The sequence below is a fragment of the Prionailurus bengalensis genome, chromosome A2 (genome assembly GCF_016509475.1).
Source record: "Prionailurus bengalensis isolate Pbe53 chromosome A2, Fcat_Pben_1.1_paternal_pri, whole genome shotgun sequence".
Lineage (NCBI taxonomy): Eukaryota > Metazoa > Chordata > Mammalia > Carnivora > Felidae > Prionailurus > Prionailurus bengalensis.
Genome location: NC_057348.1, coordinates 140,706,479 through 140,723,178, shown reverse-complemented (window position 1 = coordinate 140,723,178; position 16,700 = coordinate 140,706,479). Strand labels below are relative to the sequence as shown.

Genomic DNA, 16,700 nt, shown 5'->3' with positions numbered 1-16,700 from the left:
CAACACCGAAATGCCTTTAGCATTTTATGATCATTTTGATGTGAGGATTGTAAATTATAAAATTATCGCGGATCATTAAAGCCGTACTACAGTTTTCCTTTTGGAAACCCAGCAATGAAGCATTTAAAACAAAAGAACAATGTGATGATAAAGCAGAAACAAAGATTGGTATCATTGGTGGGCTAACTTTTCAGAATGGTAAAATATACTCATTTTTCAAAACGAGGCAATAAGTGGAAAGAATTAATGGCAATTTATACAATGAGCTTTCTTCTAGTCCTTTGTCTCGTGCCTTTTTAAAAAACTTTTCCTTTCATCCTTTTTTTCTACTTTTTTTTAAAAGTTAGTGTTTCATATATTTTGAAGTGTTGTAATGAAGGAGAGGCCATGACAAAAATATTTTAAAAAAACATAGAATAATTATAAGATATGTATGGTACACAAAACACAAATTTTGTTAAGTGCTTAGGTTAAAAATGCAGAAACTGAAGATCTAATTTTTTTGTTTAATCCAAAAGATTTTCCTACATTCCCTGGGATGAATGAGACTGAAATATAGAATTAGACCTTTGAAGGTTTCCCTTGCGTCTTTAAGAAAAATTAGAAGAAATATGGGGTGCCTGGGTGGCTCAGTCATTAAGTGACCAACTTGGTTTTTGCTCAGGTCACCATCTCACAGTTCATGAGTTCGAGTCCTTTATCGGGCTCCGCGCTGACAGTGCAGAGCCTGCTTGCGATTCTCTTGTCTCTCTCTCTTTCTCTCTCTCTCTCTCTGCCTCTCCCAGCTCACTCTTTCTCTTTCTCAAAAATAGTTTTTTAAAACATAAAAATTAGAATAAATAGATGACCTGAGCCCTTGAAGTTTAACTGACTATTAGAAAACAATTCTAGTATAGTACATCAGTGTATGCATGTTTGAATGGCTATATTTATGCTATCATCCCTTGCTGGAGTAGCAATTATGCATTTGCTTTTAGTATCTGATAAGTTAGGCCCAGGATTGAGTTTTTATAGTAAAATAATAACTCAAAGAAATGTATTTGTTGGTATGCATAATAGCCCCCCCTCCTTAGCCATAGGGGATACATTCCAAGACCCCCAGTGGATGCCTGAACATATACTCCATAGTATTGAGTATATATACTATATATACTATGTTTTTTCCTGTACATACTTACCTATGATAAAGTTTAATTTATAAATTAAGCACAGTAGGAGATTAGCAACAATAATATAATTGAACGATCATAACATTATACTCTACTAAAAGCTATGTGAATGTGGTTTCTCTCCCTCAAAATATCTTATTGTACCATACTCCCTCTTCTCCTGATGATGTGAGATGATAAAATGCCTGTGTGATGGGAGGGAGGGAGGAGAATGACATAATGTTAGGCTACTACTGACCTTCTGGTGATATGTCAGAAGGGACATCATCTGCTTCTGGACCCTGGAAAGCAAAATTGCACATAAGGGCAAACTAGGGTACAACTAGACGATCATAAGTAGTTATTATTAATAATAATCATAAGTAGGCTTTACACAGATATGATAGATTTGTTAATAATATATTTTTTAGTCTATTTATTTTGAGAGAGAGAGAGAGAGACCACAAGAGAGGGAGGGGCAGACAGAGAGAGAAAGAGAGAGAATCCCAAGCAGGCTCCCGGATGTCAGTGCAGAGCCCAATGAGGGGCTCGATCTCACAAACCGTGAGATCATGACCTGGGGTGAAATCAAGAGTCAGCCGCTTCACCAACTGAGCCATCCAGGAGCCCTGTGACATGTATGATAGATTATTGTCATATCAACTAGATTATACACTTCTTGGAGAGTACATCTCACAACCTTCTATTTTCCCAGCGTGTTTAGCATCTTGTATATAGTAACTGCTCATGAAGATGTTTAAATTTGAACTCTGCTTTTTAACAACATTATTATTTCTCTTCATGGTACTTGCTCAGTCACTTGGGCAACTAACCTTATCTCTGGTTTTGCGGCTGGTGTGTTGAGCCTGCTACCTGAGACTTGTCCCTCGGGTTTGTTGAGCCTGTCCCTGGCATGACAGTTTCCACCCACTCGTGTTTATTCTTTGTGGCTGGATCACAGCTGGCTTTGAATTAGAACATTAAATACACAGCGCCACAGTTTGGTCTCAGGCCCGGCCTCTGGTTTGTGGCACTAGGCCATTGGCCTCTGCCAGCCAGGCCCTGGCCCCGGTTTCCGCGATACAGGGAGTGCCCATCAGCTCGTGGTCACACCTGTTAGGTGTTTCTCCGCTCCTGCCTCCGCCCGAGCAAACGCCTCCTGCACCACTGGGGACCTGGGTGCAGAGCGCGGGGGAAGGGGGCGGAGAAGCAGGGCCCGGCCTTCTCCTCCTGCGGACCCCGCGGGATCTGCTCGGAGGGTGGAGCGGGGAGGGGGCACTGCGAGGCGGGAGAGGTTGAGACAGGCGGAGAGGGGCATGGGGAGGGCCCGTGGAAGGGGTGTCACTGCTCGCTTCACGCTCCAAGAGGCTGCAGCAGAGGCGGCGGGGCTGAGCCGCGGAGGAGACGGGGTTTGTAGCAGCCTCCGCATTTCTCCTTGCAGCCCCAGCGCCACCGCCCCTCGCCGGGCCGCGGCGCGCGTTAGGCCGCGCAAAGTGAGCGCGGGCGCCGGCCGGCTGCACCTCACCCGGGACCGGAGGGCAGGGCGCGGTGGGGCCGCGGCGGGGGTACTGCGCGAGCCGGGCGGCCCGCGCGTCTCCGGGGCGCACCAGCTGCGGCTGCCACCGGGCCGCGGCCGGGACGGAGCACCCTGCGCGCCCCCCGGGGGCCGGCAGCGGCCGGGAGGCGGCGCGGGGCTCGGCTCCTCCGCCCCGCAGCTCCGCGCACCCTGCAGCGGCGGCGGCGGCGACGGCGCGGGCTCGGGCGCCCGGGCACCCTCCGAGCCCATGGCGGGCAGCGATGCGGGCGGCGAGGGTCGGGCGCGGAGAAGCGGCGCCGCGCGGCGTCCGGGGGCCCCCGGCGGGCGGGGAGGCGAGGCTGCCGCCAGCAACCCGGGGCCGCTGTCCACTGCTGAAGCGCCGGCCGACGGCGCTGCGCTGCCCGCCTGGATGCGCCTCTACTTCTACGGGATGCACGGGATCACCCTGGACGTGCTCGTGTCCGCGGTTCGGCGCTTCGCTAGCAGCCCGGACCTCCGGATGCTGGGCTTCTCCTCGCCCTACCGCTGCCTGCTGCACTCGCTCACCCACTTCGCCCTGGAGAAGGTCTACCTGCAGCAGCGGCGCTGCCCCAGCGCCTTCCTCTTCAATTTTCTCCTCTACCCCTCGGCCCACGTGGCGCTGCAGACCCTGGCGGGCCAGGCGCTGCTGCTCGGCCTGCGCAGCGGACCGCGGGGTGCGGCGGCGCCGGGGACACTGGACCTAGCGCTGCAGTATGTGCTGGCTCTCTACCACTGCCATGTGTTCCTGAAGCGCTTCCTGCGCTTGCGGTACCGGCGGCAGCCGGAGCAGCGGCAGCAGCCGCAGCATCGGCCCGGCGCGCCCCCCGGCCCTCTGGGCGCCCGGGCCCCTGTGGTTGCAGGTGGCCGGAGGCGACTACCCCGAGACACTCGGGGCGTCGGAGGAGCCTCCGGTCAGGGGCTGCCGGACCTGCTCCGCTTTCTTTTCTTCGGAATGCACGGCTTTTTGGATGAGATCTTCTTCACTTTCTTCTTTAACTTACTGGGGCAGGGAGACGGGGCCACCAGCGGCCACACGTCGCTCTGGTCCTTCTTTATTTATGGCAGCTGCAGTTTTGTGGTGGAAAAGCTCTACTTCCACCTGCACTGCAGTCGTGGCTGGAGCGCTTGGAAGCGGGTGCCCATCTACGTGATCTTAGTCTATGTGTGGGAGTTGTCCTGGGGTCTGGGACTCCGCATGTGCGGTGCTTGTTCCTGGGACTATTCTCACTACCCGCTCAATTTCATGGGCCTCATCACCCTGATGTATTTACCTGGTTGGATATTTCTTAGTGTGTACCAGGACCTACTCTCCAACGTGTTGTGGCGGGTGCAGTACCTACCGACCAAATGAGACAAAACAAAACAAAACAAAAGTCACCGGATTCCCACGAAGCAATTCGATTTACTTTTACACGTTTAAAACGGAGTGGGTTTTTTTAGCCTTTTAATTTTTATACGTTTTACTAAATTCTTACAATAGGTTTTATTGGACCCTTTAGTTTTTATGACACTTTGGAACCTATGCATAATAATACAATATTTCAAAATACTGCTCAAGACATAAAGTGCTTGTCAATATTGAAAACCCCTTACAAGCCCAAGCAGTAAAACCATTATACCTTAACTTCAGAACCTGTAGTATGTTCACTTTTTGGGGCGTAGGTGGGTGATAACTACTAATTTTTTTTTTTTTTAAGTGAGGAGGTTATTCAGATCAGAAATCAGTGATCTTTACAAGATTTGGCGAAATTTTCTGATTTAATGGTTTGTTTACTTTCTTTTTAATCCAATTTCATTTTAATTCCTTGCCATACTTACCAATCCCTGCTGAAACTCAGTATCTTGTACTTCTAAAACTACAGTTAATAGCTCTTAAAGTGCCTCCCTCTAGTACACAAGTGAAAAAGAAACTGACAAATGTGAAAACACATCCTATGGATACATTTTTAAACTCAGACAGGTGACACTGTGTTGAGATATTTGATCTCCATCCTGGAAATGATTGTTTTCCAATGTGGATTAGCCTTAAATGCCAAGCGTGTTAACATTGATTAGATTTTATGTTATCTATGGCTGTAAATTTTTGTTGTAAAATGTTTACCTTGGATGCCCAAAGTCCAAGCAAAGTTATACCACTCAATAGTGTTCTAACCCTAAGGACTTTTGCTACATGGAGCTTCAAGACTAGAAACGATTCCTTGGAATAAAATGAACCTAAATGTTCATTATACTCGCCTTTGGCCTAATTGTTTACCGTGACCACAGATACGTGTTTTCAGTGTACTTCTGCCACGGCTCACTTGTAAACATCTTTCTTTTTGCTTCTGGGCCCACAGAGTTTTGGGGCCAAACCTTGATGTGGTAACGTGCATTATAAATCCGTGATAGCTTTATGGTGACTCGTTATTAATGTCTGGAAGCTCCAAAGTTAAATGAGATGATAAAAACCATTTTAAGAAATCATGTCTAATCGATTAATAATGTACTTTAAAATTCTTTGTTGTTTTTATTATAGCGAGAAAAGACAAGTAGAATTGAGCGTGGCTCAGCGAAGGATGACTAATTCCTTCTCAGTTTTTATTACAAAGGTAATTAGAAAAACTTACAGTGTGTACAAATGAATAATTTCTGCTTCAAACTATTAGCTCATCTGTACTATGAAAGGGGCTTATTTCTGTTTTCAGAAAATGTTTGCTATGGTAGTAAAAACGAATATGTATTTAGATGGCTTTCAGGAATAATTTTGAGAATGTTATTTTTTAATCCATTCTCTGAGGTTGCAAGGTAACTTATAAGTAATGCAAGATAATCAACCCTACCTGTGAAATGGACTGTGTCACACTGAATATTTTAGCTGGTCAAAGTTGAAGAGCAGCTATTGAAAGTAAGCTAAGTGTTTGCAGAAAGTAAAAGCGTCAGCTTATGACACTTGGCCATAAAGGATTTCTGAAAGCCTTGGCGGGGGCAAAGTGTTAAGTATGGACACTAAAGTTAGTCAGAAACTGAGCAAAATATTTGTAATACAAATGTGACACACACACCGGAATCTGAGTGAAGTGTGGCACCACTCCACACCACACAATTCCGTGAATGTTTAACCACATCCTTGGCTTCTAGAATACTTGTTAAATGTACAGGTTTGCACTCATATCCTCTCCTGCACTCTACTGCTCCTCATCCCTGCTTTCCTGCTTACCAGCATTCTTGGGGTAAGAAATCTGTCGAGAGGTGAGAAAGAAAGCCTGTTAATCCTATTTTAAAATTTTTTTTGTGTTTTATTTTATATTTGAGAAAGAAAGAGGCAGAGCATCGGCAGGGGAGGGGCAGAGAGATGGAGACAGAATCTGAAGTAGGTTCCAGGCTCCACGCTGTCAGCACAGAGCCTGACGTGGGGCTCGAACTCATGAACCTCTAGGTCATGACCCAAGCTGAAGTTGGATGTGTAGCCGACTGAGCCACCCAGGCACCCCGTGTGAATCCTCTTTTAAAGAAAAGGTCAAGGTTTCCATTCATTCAGTTCATTCAAGAAATAGTTATTGTGCACCCTCTATTTGCAAAGCATTTGTCTATATTCTGCAGATACAGCAATAACCCAACACAGACAAAATCTCTGTCCTTATGAATCTCAAGCTTAGTGCTTTGATAAATTTGAGGCTATACTTCTTTGCAAGGCTACTGTTTTAGTACTAGGCAATGAGAGGCAGTGGCTAGGAGGGTTCCCATCAGGCCTATCCCTGGAATATCAATCCATCATCTCTAAAACAAAAGCCCATTAACAGCCCCTCGGCTAGTTCTACAAAGACTTCATTCATATGTATTCAGGAAGTGATTATTCTGACTATTAACTCAGCACCTTGCTGTAGGGCATCTCATTACATGTTTACTCAATTTCTTAATTGACATTTTGCTGTAACTGAAACTTCAAAGAAAAAACAGGGAAAGAACCATCACATCAATCAATTCTGTTAACTTATTAGCAGTTCAGCTATAGAAGTGACAGGTCAATATAATAGTATCTAAGTAACACCACCTGCCAAGATGTTGTTGCTCTATTATATATATAAAATCTGAAGTAAATATATGTATATATCTTAAATGAATATATATCATATATACATCTTAAGTAGATATATATAATCTGAAGTAAATATATATAGTTTTAAGTAAGATATATATAATCTTAAGTAAATGTGTACCCATATATAAAATAATACATACATATAAAATATTATGTACATCTTAAGTGTAGATTTATATACATATATATGTATACACACACACACACACACACACACATACTTAAACCTCTAGCAAACCTCCTCTTACAAATGAAGACCCTGAAACTCCAAACTGCAGAGTTTAAGTAACTGCCCAAGTCATACATACAGCTATTGAATATTTAGACTTGAATCCAAGTACACCGTACTCCAGCATCTGTTCGTAACAGCAACACTGTCATGCCTCTTTCTACGGACCCCTCAGATTTTGGATCTTCTGTGGATTTCACCTTATAATTTGTATGGCCCTTCCCTTCCACTAACAGGTGCAGGGGAAGACGCATCAAAGCCAGGCACCAGTAACAAATCCGCTTTTTCATGTTGCCCTTTTATTCCCTGGAAAATAACAATGGAGCGAATACCAAGATGCATAACTGAAAATCAGCCTAGTTCTAATCCTCAGATGATAGTCTTTATATTCAAGCAGCACTCTGAAATGAGTTCTTTATTTGAAGTCAGATAATCTTGATATAAGAATACTACACCAAAAGACATAATATACCACAAGCTAGGAAAAACACATACAATTACTGCTACATATTTAACATGGCGTTCTGAATGAGCATCACTGTAAGAGCTAAACAGCCCAACAATTAAAATTCAATTTTTTGCAGAGAAATTTATTCTGAGTTCAGTTAAACACCTTAGCATCTATTAAGTCCTTAACAGAAAACATGGGGGGAAAGTGACAAGTATGGTTTTTTGCCCCATATTTAACTTCTACAGCCCTGAAATTTTCTTCTAAAAGTGCTTTAAATTTTAAGTCAATTCTATCTAGGCACTGAATCTAAAGAGAGAAATAGAACCTTTTACATTTTTCATGTTAACAATGAACATAGAAGTTTCTAGGTTCTGTAAAGACTCCAATAACATTGATAATCCATTTCAACATTTCAGACATTTCAATGACTCAGTGTACTTAACTTTGAACATTATCAATGTTTGACATTTCATGTTTCAACTCAGCAAAACACAGCTTAGAAAAGTTTGACCTGTCCTTTGTTAAGAAACACTTCCAGTTGTTAATTCTATCCTTTTGAAAAAATAATTCTTCTGTACTGTTTTGAAATAGACTCCATTAACGTAATGGACCTGGTTCTGTTTAAGTGCGAGAGTGAAGAATTTTGGTAGACTTTTCTGGTTCTTTTCCCACTTTCCAAATACATTTAAAAATCAATATACTTGGAAAGGAAGTTATGCTCCAGACTTGGAGTGATAAATCATTGTATCGTAATATCTGAAAGCATTTTAATAAAATCAATTTTTGTTTATATTAAAAGGCATTAAAAAGATGTTACCTTTTAAATTAATTTTAAATATACTATCTCCAATATATTTTCCAACATTGCTTAATGGAACTAAGCTCCTTTACTGAAGGAAAGTAAGAAGAAACACTCTTCCCCTCCCTCCATCAAACACATGCCTCAGTTTATGCTGAAGGAAAAGATGGTTTCTGTTGTGTTGCCAGTTTTTTTTTTTTTTTTCCTATTCTTAGACTTGGTACCAGAGGAACCAACAAAAACAGCAACTGTTTGTGTGGACCTCTATTCACTAGAATTGGCCCCATTCTGATTTTTAACATTGAAGCATGAAGCTGTCACATAGGCAGTGGCTTTCCAGACACTAGCACCCCAAATTATAAATTAACCTGGGATGAGTATAGAGAAGTTTTTCCCTAGAGATTTTTTCTCTTAATACAATGATGATATAAACACAAAGACTTTTTTCCCTCAATTTTTAAATGTCTCTGCAGAAATGGTCAATTCTTAGACAATCGTTAGAGAGAAAGAGAGGGTGAGAGTAAGGGAATGATCTTTGACTTACAGAAAGATTTTATTTTCATCTTTTAACAATTCCATTAGAATCAAAACATCACATGGACCAACTTTCCCATTTGCAAAAAGTGTATCTTTATCATGATTAAGGAGAATCAAGGGTTGAAAGAAACCATAAGGGTTAATAACATCCAGCCTTCCATCCAAGGCAGGAATTTCTGACAACATCTCTGACAGATGGTTTCTCAACTCAGCTTGGACTATTCAAGGCAGTATTAATTATGTTTTTCATGCAAAGACCGAATACAGGGTAAGCTGTCAACAGCTGAGCTGATAAACCTCACTGTCTATCAGTGAAGGAACAAGGCTTTTCAAAGCTTTCAGGAGCTATAGATCACTCATCCTGCTGGTGTATTGCAATGAAACATTTTATAAGACTATTTTCTCATCATTAAAAAATAATCAATGTTTCATTCTTTCATCGTGATATATATGGTCTTATATCTTTTCTAATGATGCTTCCTTCACAGAGTCTAAGCAGCTGGGCTTTGAGAGCTTTGACAGTAATTGACATTACTTCAGAAAAAGAAGAAAAAAAGAAACATTGCCTTCAGGTAGAGGAGTAGAAGATTAAATAGTAAGGGACCCTGCTTGGTTCACTGGCATCTCAATCTGGTTGGACCCAGAAAAAGTCTTGTCTTTGGTTGTTGCTCAGGATGTCAACTGGTAGGGACATCCAGGGAGTTTCCTGGTAGCTTCCTCTGACTGACCTAAACAGCTGCATTAAGAAAGGAATGAGGGAGTCCTGGGTGGCTCAGTCGGTTAAGCATCCGACTTTGGCTCAGGTCATATCTCATGGTTTGTGGGTTCAAGCCCCGCGACGGGCTCTGTACTGACAGCTCAGAGCCTGGATCCTGCTTCAGATTCTGTGTCTTCTTCTCTCTCTGCCCTTGCTGACTCATGCTTTGTCTCTCTCTCTTTCTCTCTCTCTCAAAAATAAATAAATATTTAAAAAACTAAAAATAAATAAAAAGAAAGAAACTGAGAGGCCAAAGGAGTCACAGAAGCAAGTAGCTAGTCAGGAAGGATGAAAGATGTCATAGATCAACTGTCCCAATCAAAAAAAGAGAATTATATATTAAAGAGAGAACTAGCCCCACTTTTGATGGGATACCAACAGGCATTTATATTACATCTGAGATCTTTTATTAACATACTATTAATATCCATGATAAAAATTGAGCTAGTCTCACAGGATCTCAGATTCAGAACTTTAAGTATTTGAAAAGTAGTTGTTGTTGGAGAAAAATAACATTGAGAAGAATATGCAGAAAGTTTGCATCATAGTAGTTATTTCCACTAACTTTTATGAACCAAAGTTAAATGAAATATGCTCTTGTACATTTCTGAAGGAGAACTGTTTTGGTCTTAACCTTTTATTAGAAACAATGAATGGACAAAGCGTTCCCTGGGGTACATTGGAGCAAGTACTCAGATCCCAAGTACTTAAAAGCAAGCATTTAACAAAATCTATCATTGCACTCGTAATGATGATATTTTCAACAAACAAAACAAGACAGAAACAAAAGAATAAAAAAGACAGAAATAGAAGATTTTTGTGGAAGGGATAGAGAGCCCATGGATTATTTTTCTGTGGCTAAAGTAATTCAGATTATAAACGGTATTCTTAGTTTTTATATCATGTACAATTTGAATTACAAAGAAAAAGCTAAGCTTGTGAAATACCACATGTCGTAGGTATGATCGAGTACCAAAGTGTACCCTTTATTGCGTTAATAATTATTCAACAAAATTTCCGAATTGATTTTGTGTGCATGTGTAATGATATTATTGGACATGCTATAAGAATTTTAATAATGTGCCTTTGGAGTGTCTACCCATGGTATAGGTAAACAGTCTACAACTTACTAAAATCTGAAATCATGGAACTTCAAAGCTCGAGGAGAGAACTAAAAGTCATCTAATTCAACTCCCAAACAATAGAATAATTCCTTCTAAATCATCTTTTACAGGTGTCCTTCCACTGTATTCTTGCTCACATCCAGTGATAGAGATTATTGTACTTACTCAGATCTCCCAGGCCAATCCATTTCTTCGTTCTGTAGTTTCAGTTGCTGGAAAGTTCTTAACAATAAGACACACATGTCATTTTCACACATTTTTCCAATTTGTCATTCATAGAAGAGGACCAAAGGTTTGAAGAAAGTTCCCAGATGTGTTTTAATTGTTTTACTCCAGGCTAAATATCCAAAATCTTTCAGCAATAGATAATAAAGTACACAATTGGGAAATTATTACCTATTTTGATCAGGACACTTTATTTCTGCAAATGGGAACAACATTAAGCACTGTTAGCTTTTTTAGCAGCTCAGGCCACTTTATTGTTCCAACTGTATTTTTACGTATCTAAATACCCTAAATCTCTTTCCTGTAAACTGCCATTTGGCCAGTGATCCCTTTATGCACCTGCACATTCGTATAAAAATAATTGGCATGGATCTGTGCTATTCCCAAACACCATGATTTGTCTTAAAGGTGAGTGAGAAAGAAATGAAGGCAAATAGGGTAAAGACCAGAAAATCTACCATTGAATTCGCTCTTCATTTTCTTCATTCTTTCTATGTTCCTACTCTTCTTTCAAGAGCAGGCATATGTTATTCTTCATGTTTTCTCCCCACCTAGCAAAGAACCTAGCACAGAGCAGGTGCTCAGATTTTGTTGGTGTGATGATGAACTTATCTGAATTCTCATGCCAGACAATTCAATAGTGGCAACAGGAATCAGGAATGTTCCGGGTGGCAACTGGGTTTTCAACAGGACATTAATTTATGGAACATACACAAGACTTACCATGTGCCTAGAAAAAAGGTAGGAGTTGCTTAATCTCTCAATTTTTCCCTCTTCTATTCAGCAACTACTTTTGTCAAGTGCAGAACTCAGGTGGTTCTTTATAAGAGGCTTTAGCTACATTATAGATTGTTAAAACTTGTAGGCTGTTCAGAGAACATAAGTTTGAAATGTTCTTTTGGAAATATGAATTAAAAACAACTGATGTGCACATGAACTCACGGGCAGTATATGTATTAATGCAGGACACTTCCCTAAAGACTGATGTGCTCAATTTGCAGCTTATTGATGTCTCTTGATTTTCACTGTTTTTGACGATGACCTTCTGGATTTTGGCAACTTTTGAATGAAAATAAAAATTAAAATTCAGGAGTGCCTGGGTGGCTTAGTTGGTTAAGCACCCGATTCTTGGTTTAGGCTCAGATCATGATCAGTTCATGGGATCAAGCCCCGTGTTGTGTTCACCACTGGCAGCGTGGATCCTGCTTAAGATTCTCTCTCTCTCCCTTTCACTGCCCCTCCCCCACTTACGCTTTCTCCCTCTCTCTCAAAAATAAATAAATAAATAAATAAATTCAAAATTAGTAATATTTAGAAAATTGCTGCTAGTGGCAGGTGGTAAACATTTATGTTTTATTATCTTTGTATCTGATTCACTTCTTGCTATATTTCCAACTCCAAATATTATTGGCAGATTGTCAGTCAGGGTTCTTCAGAGAAACAGAGCCAATAGGAGATCTATATCTAGATAGATAGATATAGATAGATGATAGATAGATAGATAGACAAAGAGGTTTATTATAAGAATTGGATCACACAGTTATGGAAGCTGACAAGTCCTGAGACCTGTAGGGTGAGTCTGCTGGCTGAAGACCCACCACAGGCAATATTACAGGTTCTAGTTTGAGCCCAAAGGCCTAAGAACCATGAGAATCAATAGTATAGTTTCAGTTCAAGACTGACACGCTTAAGATCCAGGAAGAGCTGATGCTTCAATTTGAGTCTGAAGACAAGAAAATACCAATGTCCCAGCTAGAAAGCAGTGAGGCAAGAAGAATTTCCTCTTATTTAGAGAAGGTCAGTCTTTTTGTTCTATTCAGGCCTTCAACTGATTGGATGAGGCCCAACCACATTAGGAAGGACAATCTGCTTTACCCTGTCTATTGATTTAAATATTAAATTCATCCCCAAACACCCTCACTGAAATGCTCAGAATACTTGACCAGATACCCAGGCATCCTTGGCTCAGTCAAGCTGACACATAAAATTAACTATCATACAGATCAAAATATTTGGACCAAAGGATTAAAAATGAGCATAAGGAAAATTGAGGAGAATTCATTCATTCACCTATTCAACAAATACTTAAATGTGTATTGTGTTAAAAGGTAAATAAGACATAGATAATTCTCTTTCTTATGGAGCAAAGAATACAGATTTGAAAACAAAAGTTTGTGTTACAGAAAGATGCTGTTGGAGGAAATAAAAGGGAAGCCACCTAGACTGGAAAGCGTAGTGGGGAGACTCTAGGAAGAGGGTCTAGGATGCTCAAAGTCCTGGCAAAAGTGAGTATCAGAACACTGAGTAACTCAAAACCCATGGAATCTGGATTAGGAGAATAGTAGAGGGGTGAGTGAGGGCTGACATCAGAAAGGTGGGCAGAAGGCAGGTCTGGAAACCTTGTGGGTACATTAGAGGAGGGGGACCATTTCCTGAGGGTGTTGACAAGTTACTTAGAGGATTTAAGCAGACAAAGAACTGATCCACTCTGCATTTTTTAATGCAAACCAAGAGAGGACAAGATGAAAGGTAGAAAAACCCAGTTATGAGGCTGTAATATAAAAACAGCGAGGGGTATATGGTGGGCTGCGCCAGGACTGATGGTGGAGATGGATTTACATGCATAAATCTGAGAGACATTGAAGAGGCTCAACAGACAGAGTGTGGTGATAGGATGGTTGTGCAGGTAGAGGGAGAGGTACGGATGCAGTTGGCCGTGAAGTGAATGTAGACTCAGAGCCTTGAGACGTCTGAAAGCCAGTGTAAAGAAGAAACCTTCAAGAGATGGAGGGACAAATGGTCAGATAGGCAGGAGAGCCAAAGAATGGGTTCTGGCCAACAACAGAAGAGAGAAGGAGAAGGAGGATATGTTTGGAATCCAACTCCACTTGAAATTAAAGCAAATGAAAAACAGAATCAATGACCATTGTATTCCAAGATATTCAGGATGGGGGAGTATAGGCAGGGATAGGAGGATGTTCAACTGAAATATACCGAGTGCAGCTTGGGAAAATGATGACAATGGCATATGTGACTTGTCTTAAAAGTGGCTATAAAGTAGAGGGAAAGGACTGGCCTGTAGCCAAAGAGGGGTAAGGGCTCAAGGAACAATTTTTATCTTCTAAATTGGGGTGTTTTTGCATATATAAAATGTTGGTGGGAAGGAACCAGGACAGAGATTGAAGGTACAAAAGAGGAAAGGCATATAAGGTCTTATTACAGCATGATTAGGAATAACTGATAACTACCAACCTTGATGAGAGCTCACCATGTTTTCTTTTTTTAACGTTTATTTATTTTTGGGACAGAGAGAGACACAGCATGAACGGGGGAGGGGCAGAGAGAGAGGGAGACACAGAATCGGAAACAGGCTCCAGGCTCTAGGCTCTGAGCCATCAGCCCAGAGCCCGATGCGGGGCTTGAACTCACGGACAGCGAGATCGTGACCTGGCTGAAGTCGGACTCTTAACCGACTGCGCCACCCAGGCGCCCCTGTTTTCTTTTTAAAAATTTTTTTTAATGTTTATGTATTTGTGAGAGAGAGACAGACAGACAGAGTGTGAGTGGGGGAGGAGAAGAGAGAGGGGGAGACACAGAATCTGAAGCAGGCTCCAGGCTTTGAGCTGTCATCACAGAGCCTGACGCGGGGCTTAAACTCATGAACCGTGAGATCATGACCTGAGCAGAAGTCAGACGCTTAACCGACTGAGCCACCCAGGCTTCCCTCACCATTTGTTTTCTAAGCATGACATGTATCAGTTTGTTTAATTTCCACAGCAACCCAATCATAGGTACTGTAATAATCTGCATTTTTACGTATGCTATGACTGGCACATGCAGGAGTTAAACATCTTGCCTGAGGCCGCAGGCAGTAGAGCCAGGATTTGGACCCAGGCAGTCTGGATCCCAAGCTGCATTCTCTAAAAACCTACCTAGGTAAGTGGAGGAAAACGGAGGAGGTGAAGGAAAAGGGACAGGTAGAGAAGGAAAAAGAACCCAGATTGGCATTACACGAAACGTACCTGCTGCCCAATCTATGCAATACAATAAAGAACCCAGAGAAAGCATCTGAAACCAGTTCTACTCAAAGAGAATTCAAATGCTTGTCTATTGATTAACTTTTGTAATTTTGATTCAGTTGTGTACTCGTTCGTTCAGTAAAAATTTATTGAGTATCTACTATAGAAAGGGCACTGAGAATGCTCTGGTATTAAAAAACCAAGCAAGTCTGACATGGATCCTCCCCTTGATAACCCTACCTTATTGTATTTGTCAGCTCTGGCTGCCATAACAAAACACCATAGACTGGTTGGCTTAAACAACAGAAGAAATTCACTTTCTCTGTTCTGGAGGCTAGAAGTCCAGCAGGATTGGCTTCTAGTGAGAGGTCTCTTCCTGGCTTGCAAATAGCTGCCTTCTCACTGTGTCCTCACGTGCCAGAGAGAGAGCAAGGACTCTGTTGTCTCTTTTTATAAGGACACTAATCCTTTCAAGATCGGGTCCTAACCTTATGACCACATTTAAGTTTAATTACCTCCCTGAAGGCCCTATTTCCAGATATAGTTACATGGGGGGTTAGGGCTTCAACGTATTAACTTAAGGTGGGGCGGGGTGGGGGGGGGGGAGGTCAATAAATCCAGTCCATGGCATATATTCTCTCTTAATTCCCACAATGACCCTGTATGGTGGTTGTTGTTGTTATTACTATTATTATTAATCTACAGCTCATAGATGAAATCATTGAAATCTATCTGCCACCCAGCTACTCAGGAACAGGAATGAAACTCCATTTCAGCATTTTTTTAAGCAACACATCAGTCTCTCAGAAAGTCCAAGGCAGTATGACTTTTCGGGGGGGTGGGGGGACGACTCTGAAAAAAGGACGATCTTGTTTGCTTAATCCCTCCATAGTTACGTAAACCAATCATCACTGGTTTTTATTCTCTCTAGAGATAAGTTCTATTTTGTCCATGCCTAATCTTAACCTTTCTTAGTATTTATACACAGATTTCTAAGTGAGCACCTCCCCATTTTTATTTTTTTTCTCCAGAGTCTACTTGTTACCCAGAAAATTAGCTGTCTGGAAACACTGGATCGCAGACACTGTGTCTCCAGGACTTTCTGCAAGTTGACACAGAGGCTTTAAAGGGCAATGCTACTCAGAGCCAATTCACTTAATTTCATACAATATATTTTAAGATTGGTGTTTAAAATAGTTGACCAATGGTATTCGAGAGTACAAAATCAGTTTTCAATGTATTACAACTTTTGCTGGGTAATCACATTTCCATTAAGTCTATAGGGTGTTCATTTCCATTTCAGAAACATGAATTCCTAATATTATTTCTAGATGATCTATAAATAACTCCAGATATGCTTGCCAACGTGATGCTTTGCTTTTGATGGCATAAAATCGAAAACATAAATAACAAGGTATTTTGGTTTTTTTAGCCAAAGGAAAGAATGTTTTTTTAATCCAGAAAATCATATATTACTTTGGAAGCTGCATGCAAATCAGGCAATTTAGACACAATATCAGAAGGAAAGGTGATCTCCTAGGAACTGTTTGCAGCTTAAATGTTCAGTATGTTCTTTCTTCAATTAAAGCACAGTACAGTAAGGGGACACATCCCCTGAGTCACCCTTGGTGTTAAAAGTTATCAGCCTTCCCAAAACACTAGAAATAGTCCGAGTGAAAACTTCTCATTGAGGCAGCTAGGTGGAATCTTCGCAGATAAATAAATTCCAGATTTTTAAACTTTACAACACAAATCATATTTTGGAGCTAATATGT

At 41.4% G+C, this 16,700-nt stretch overlaps 1 protein-coding gene across 1 annotated transcript; it reads left to right on the top strand.

Moving 5' to 3' along the window:
* Positions 1-2,932: 2,932 nt before the first annotated feature.
* On the top strand, positions 2,933-4,934 carry TMEM229A (transmembrane protein 229A). The gene has a single exon (XM_043589393.1). It carries the CDS (start codon positions 2,933-2,935, stop codon positions 4,055-4,057), a length of 1,125 nt encoding a protein of 374 aa, XP_043445328.1. The 3' UTR covers positions 4,058-4,934.
* The last annotated feature ends 11,766 nt before the right edge of the window (positions 4,935-16,700 follow it).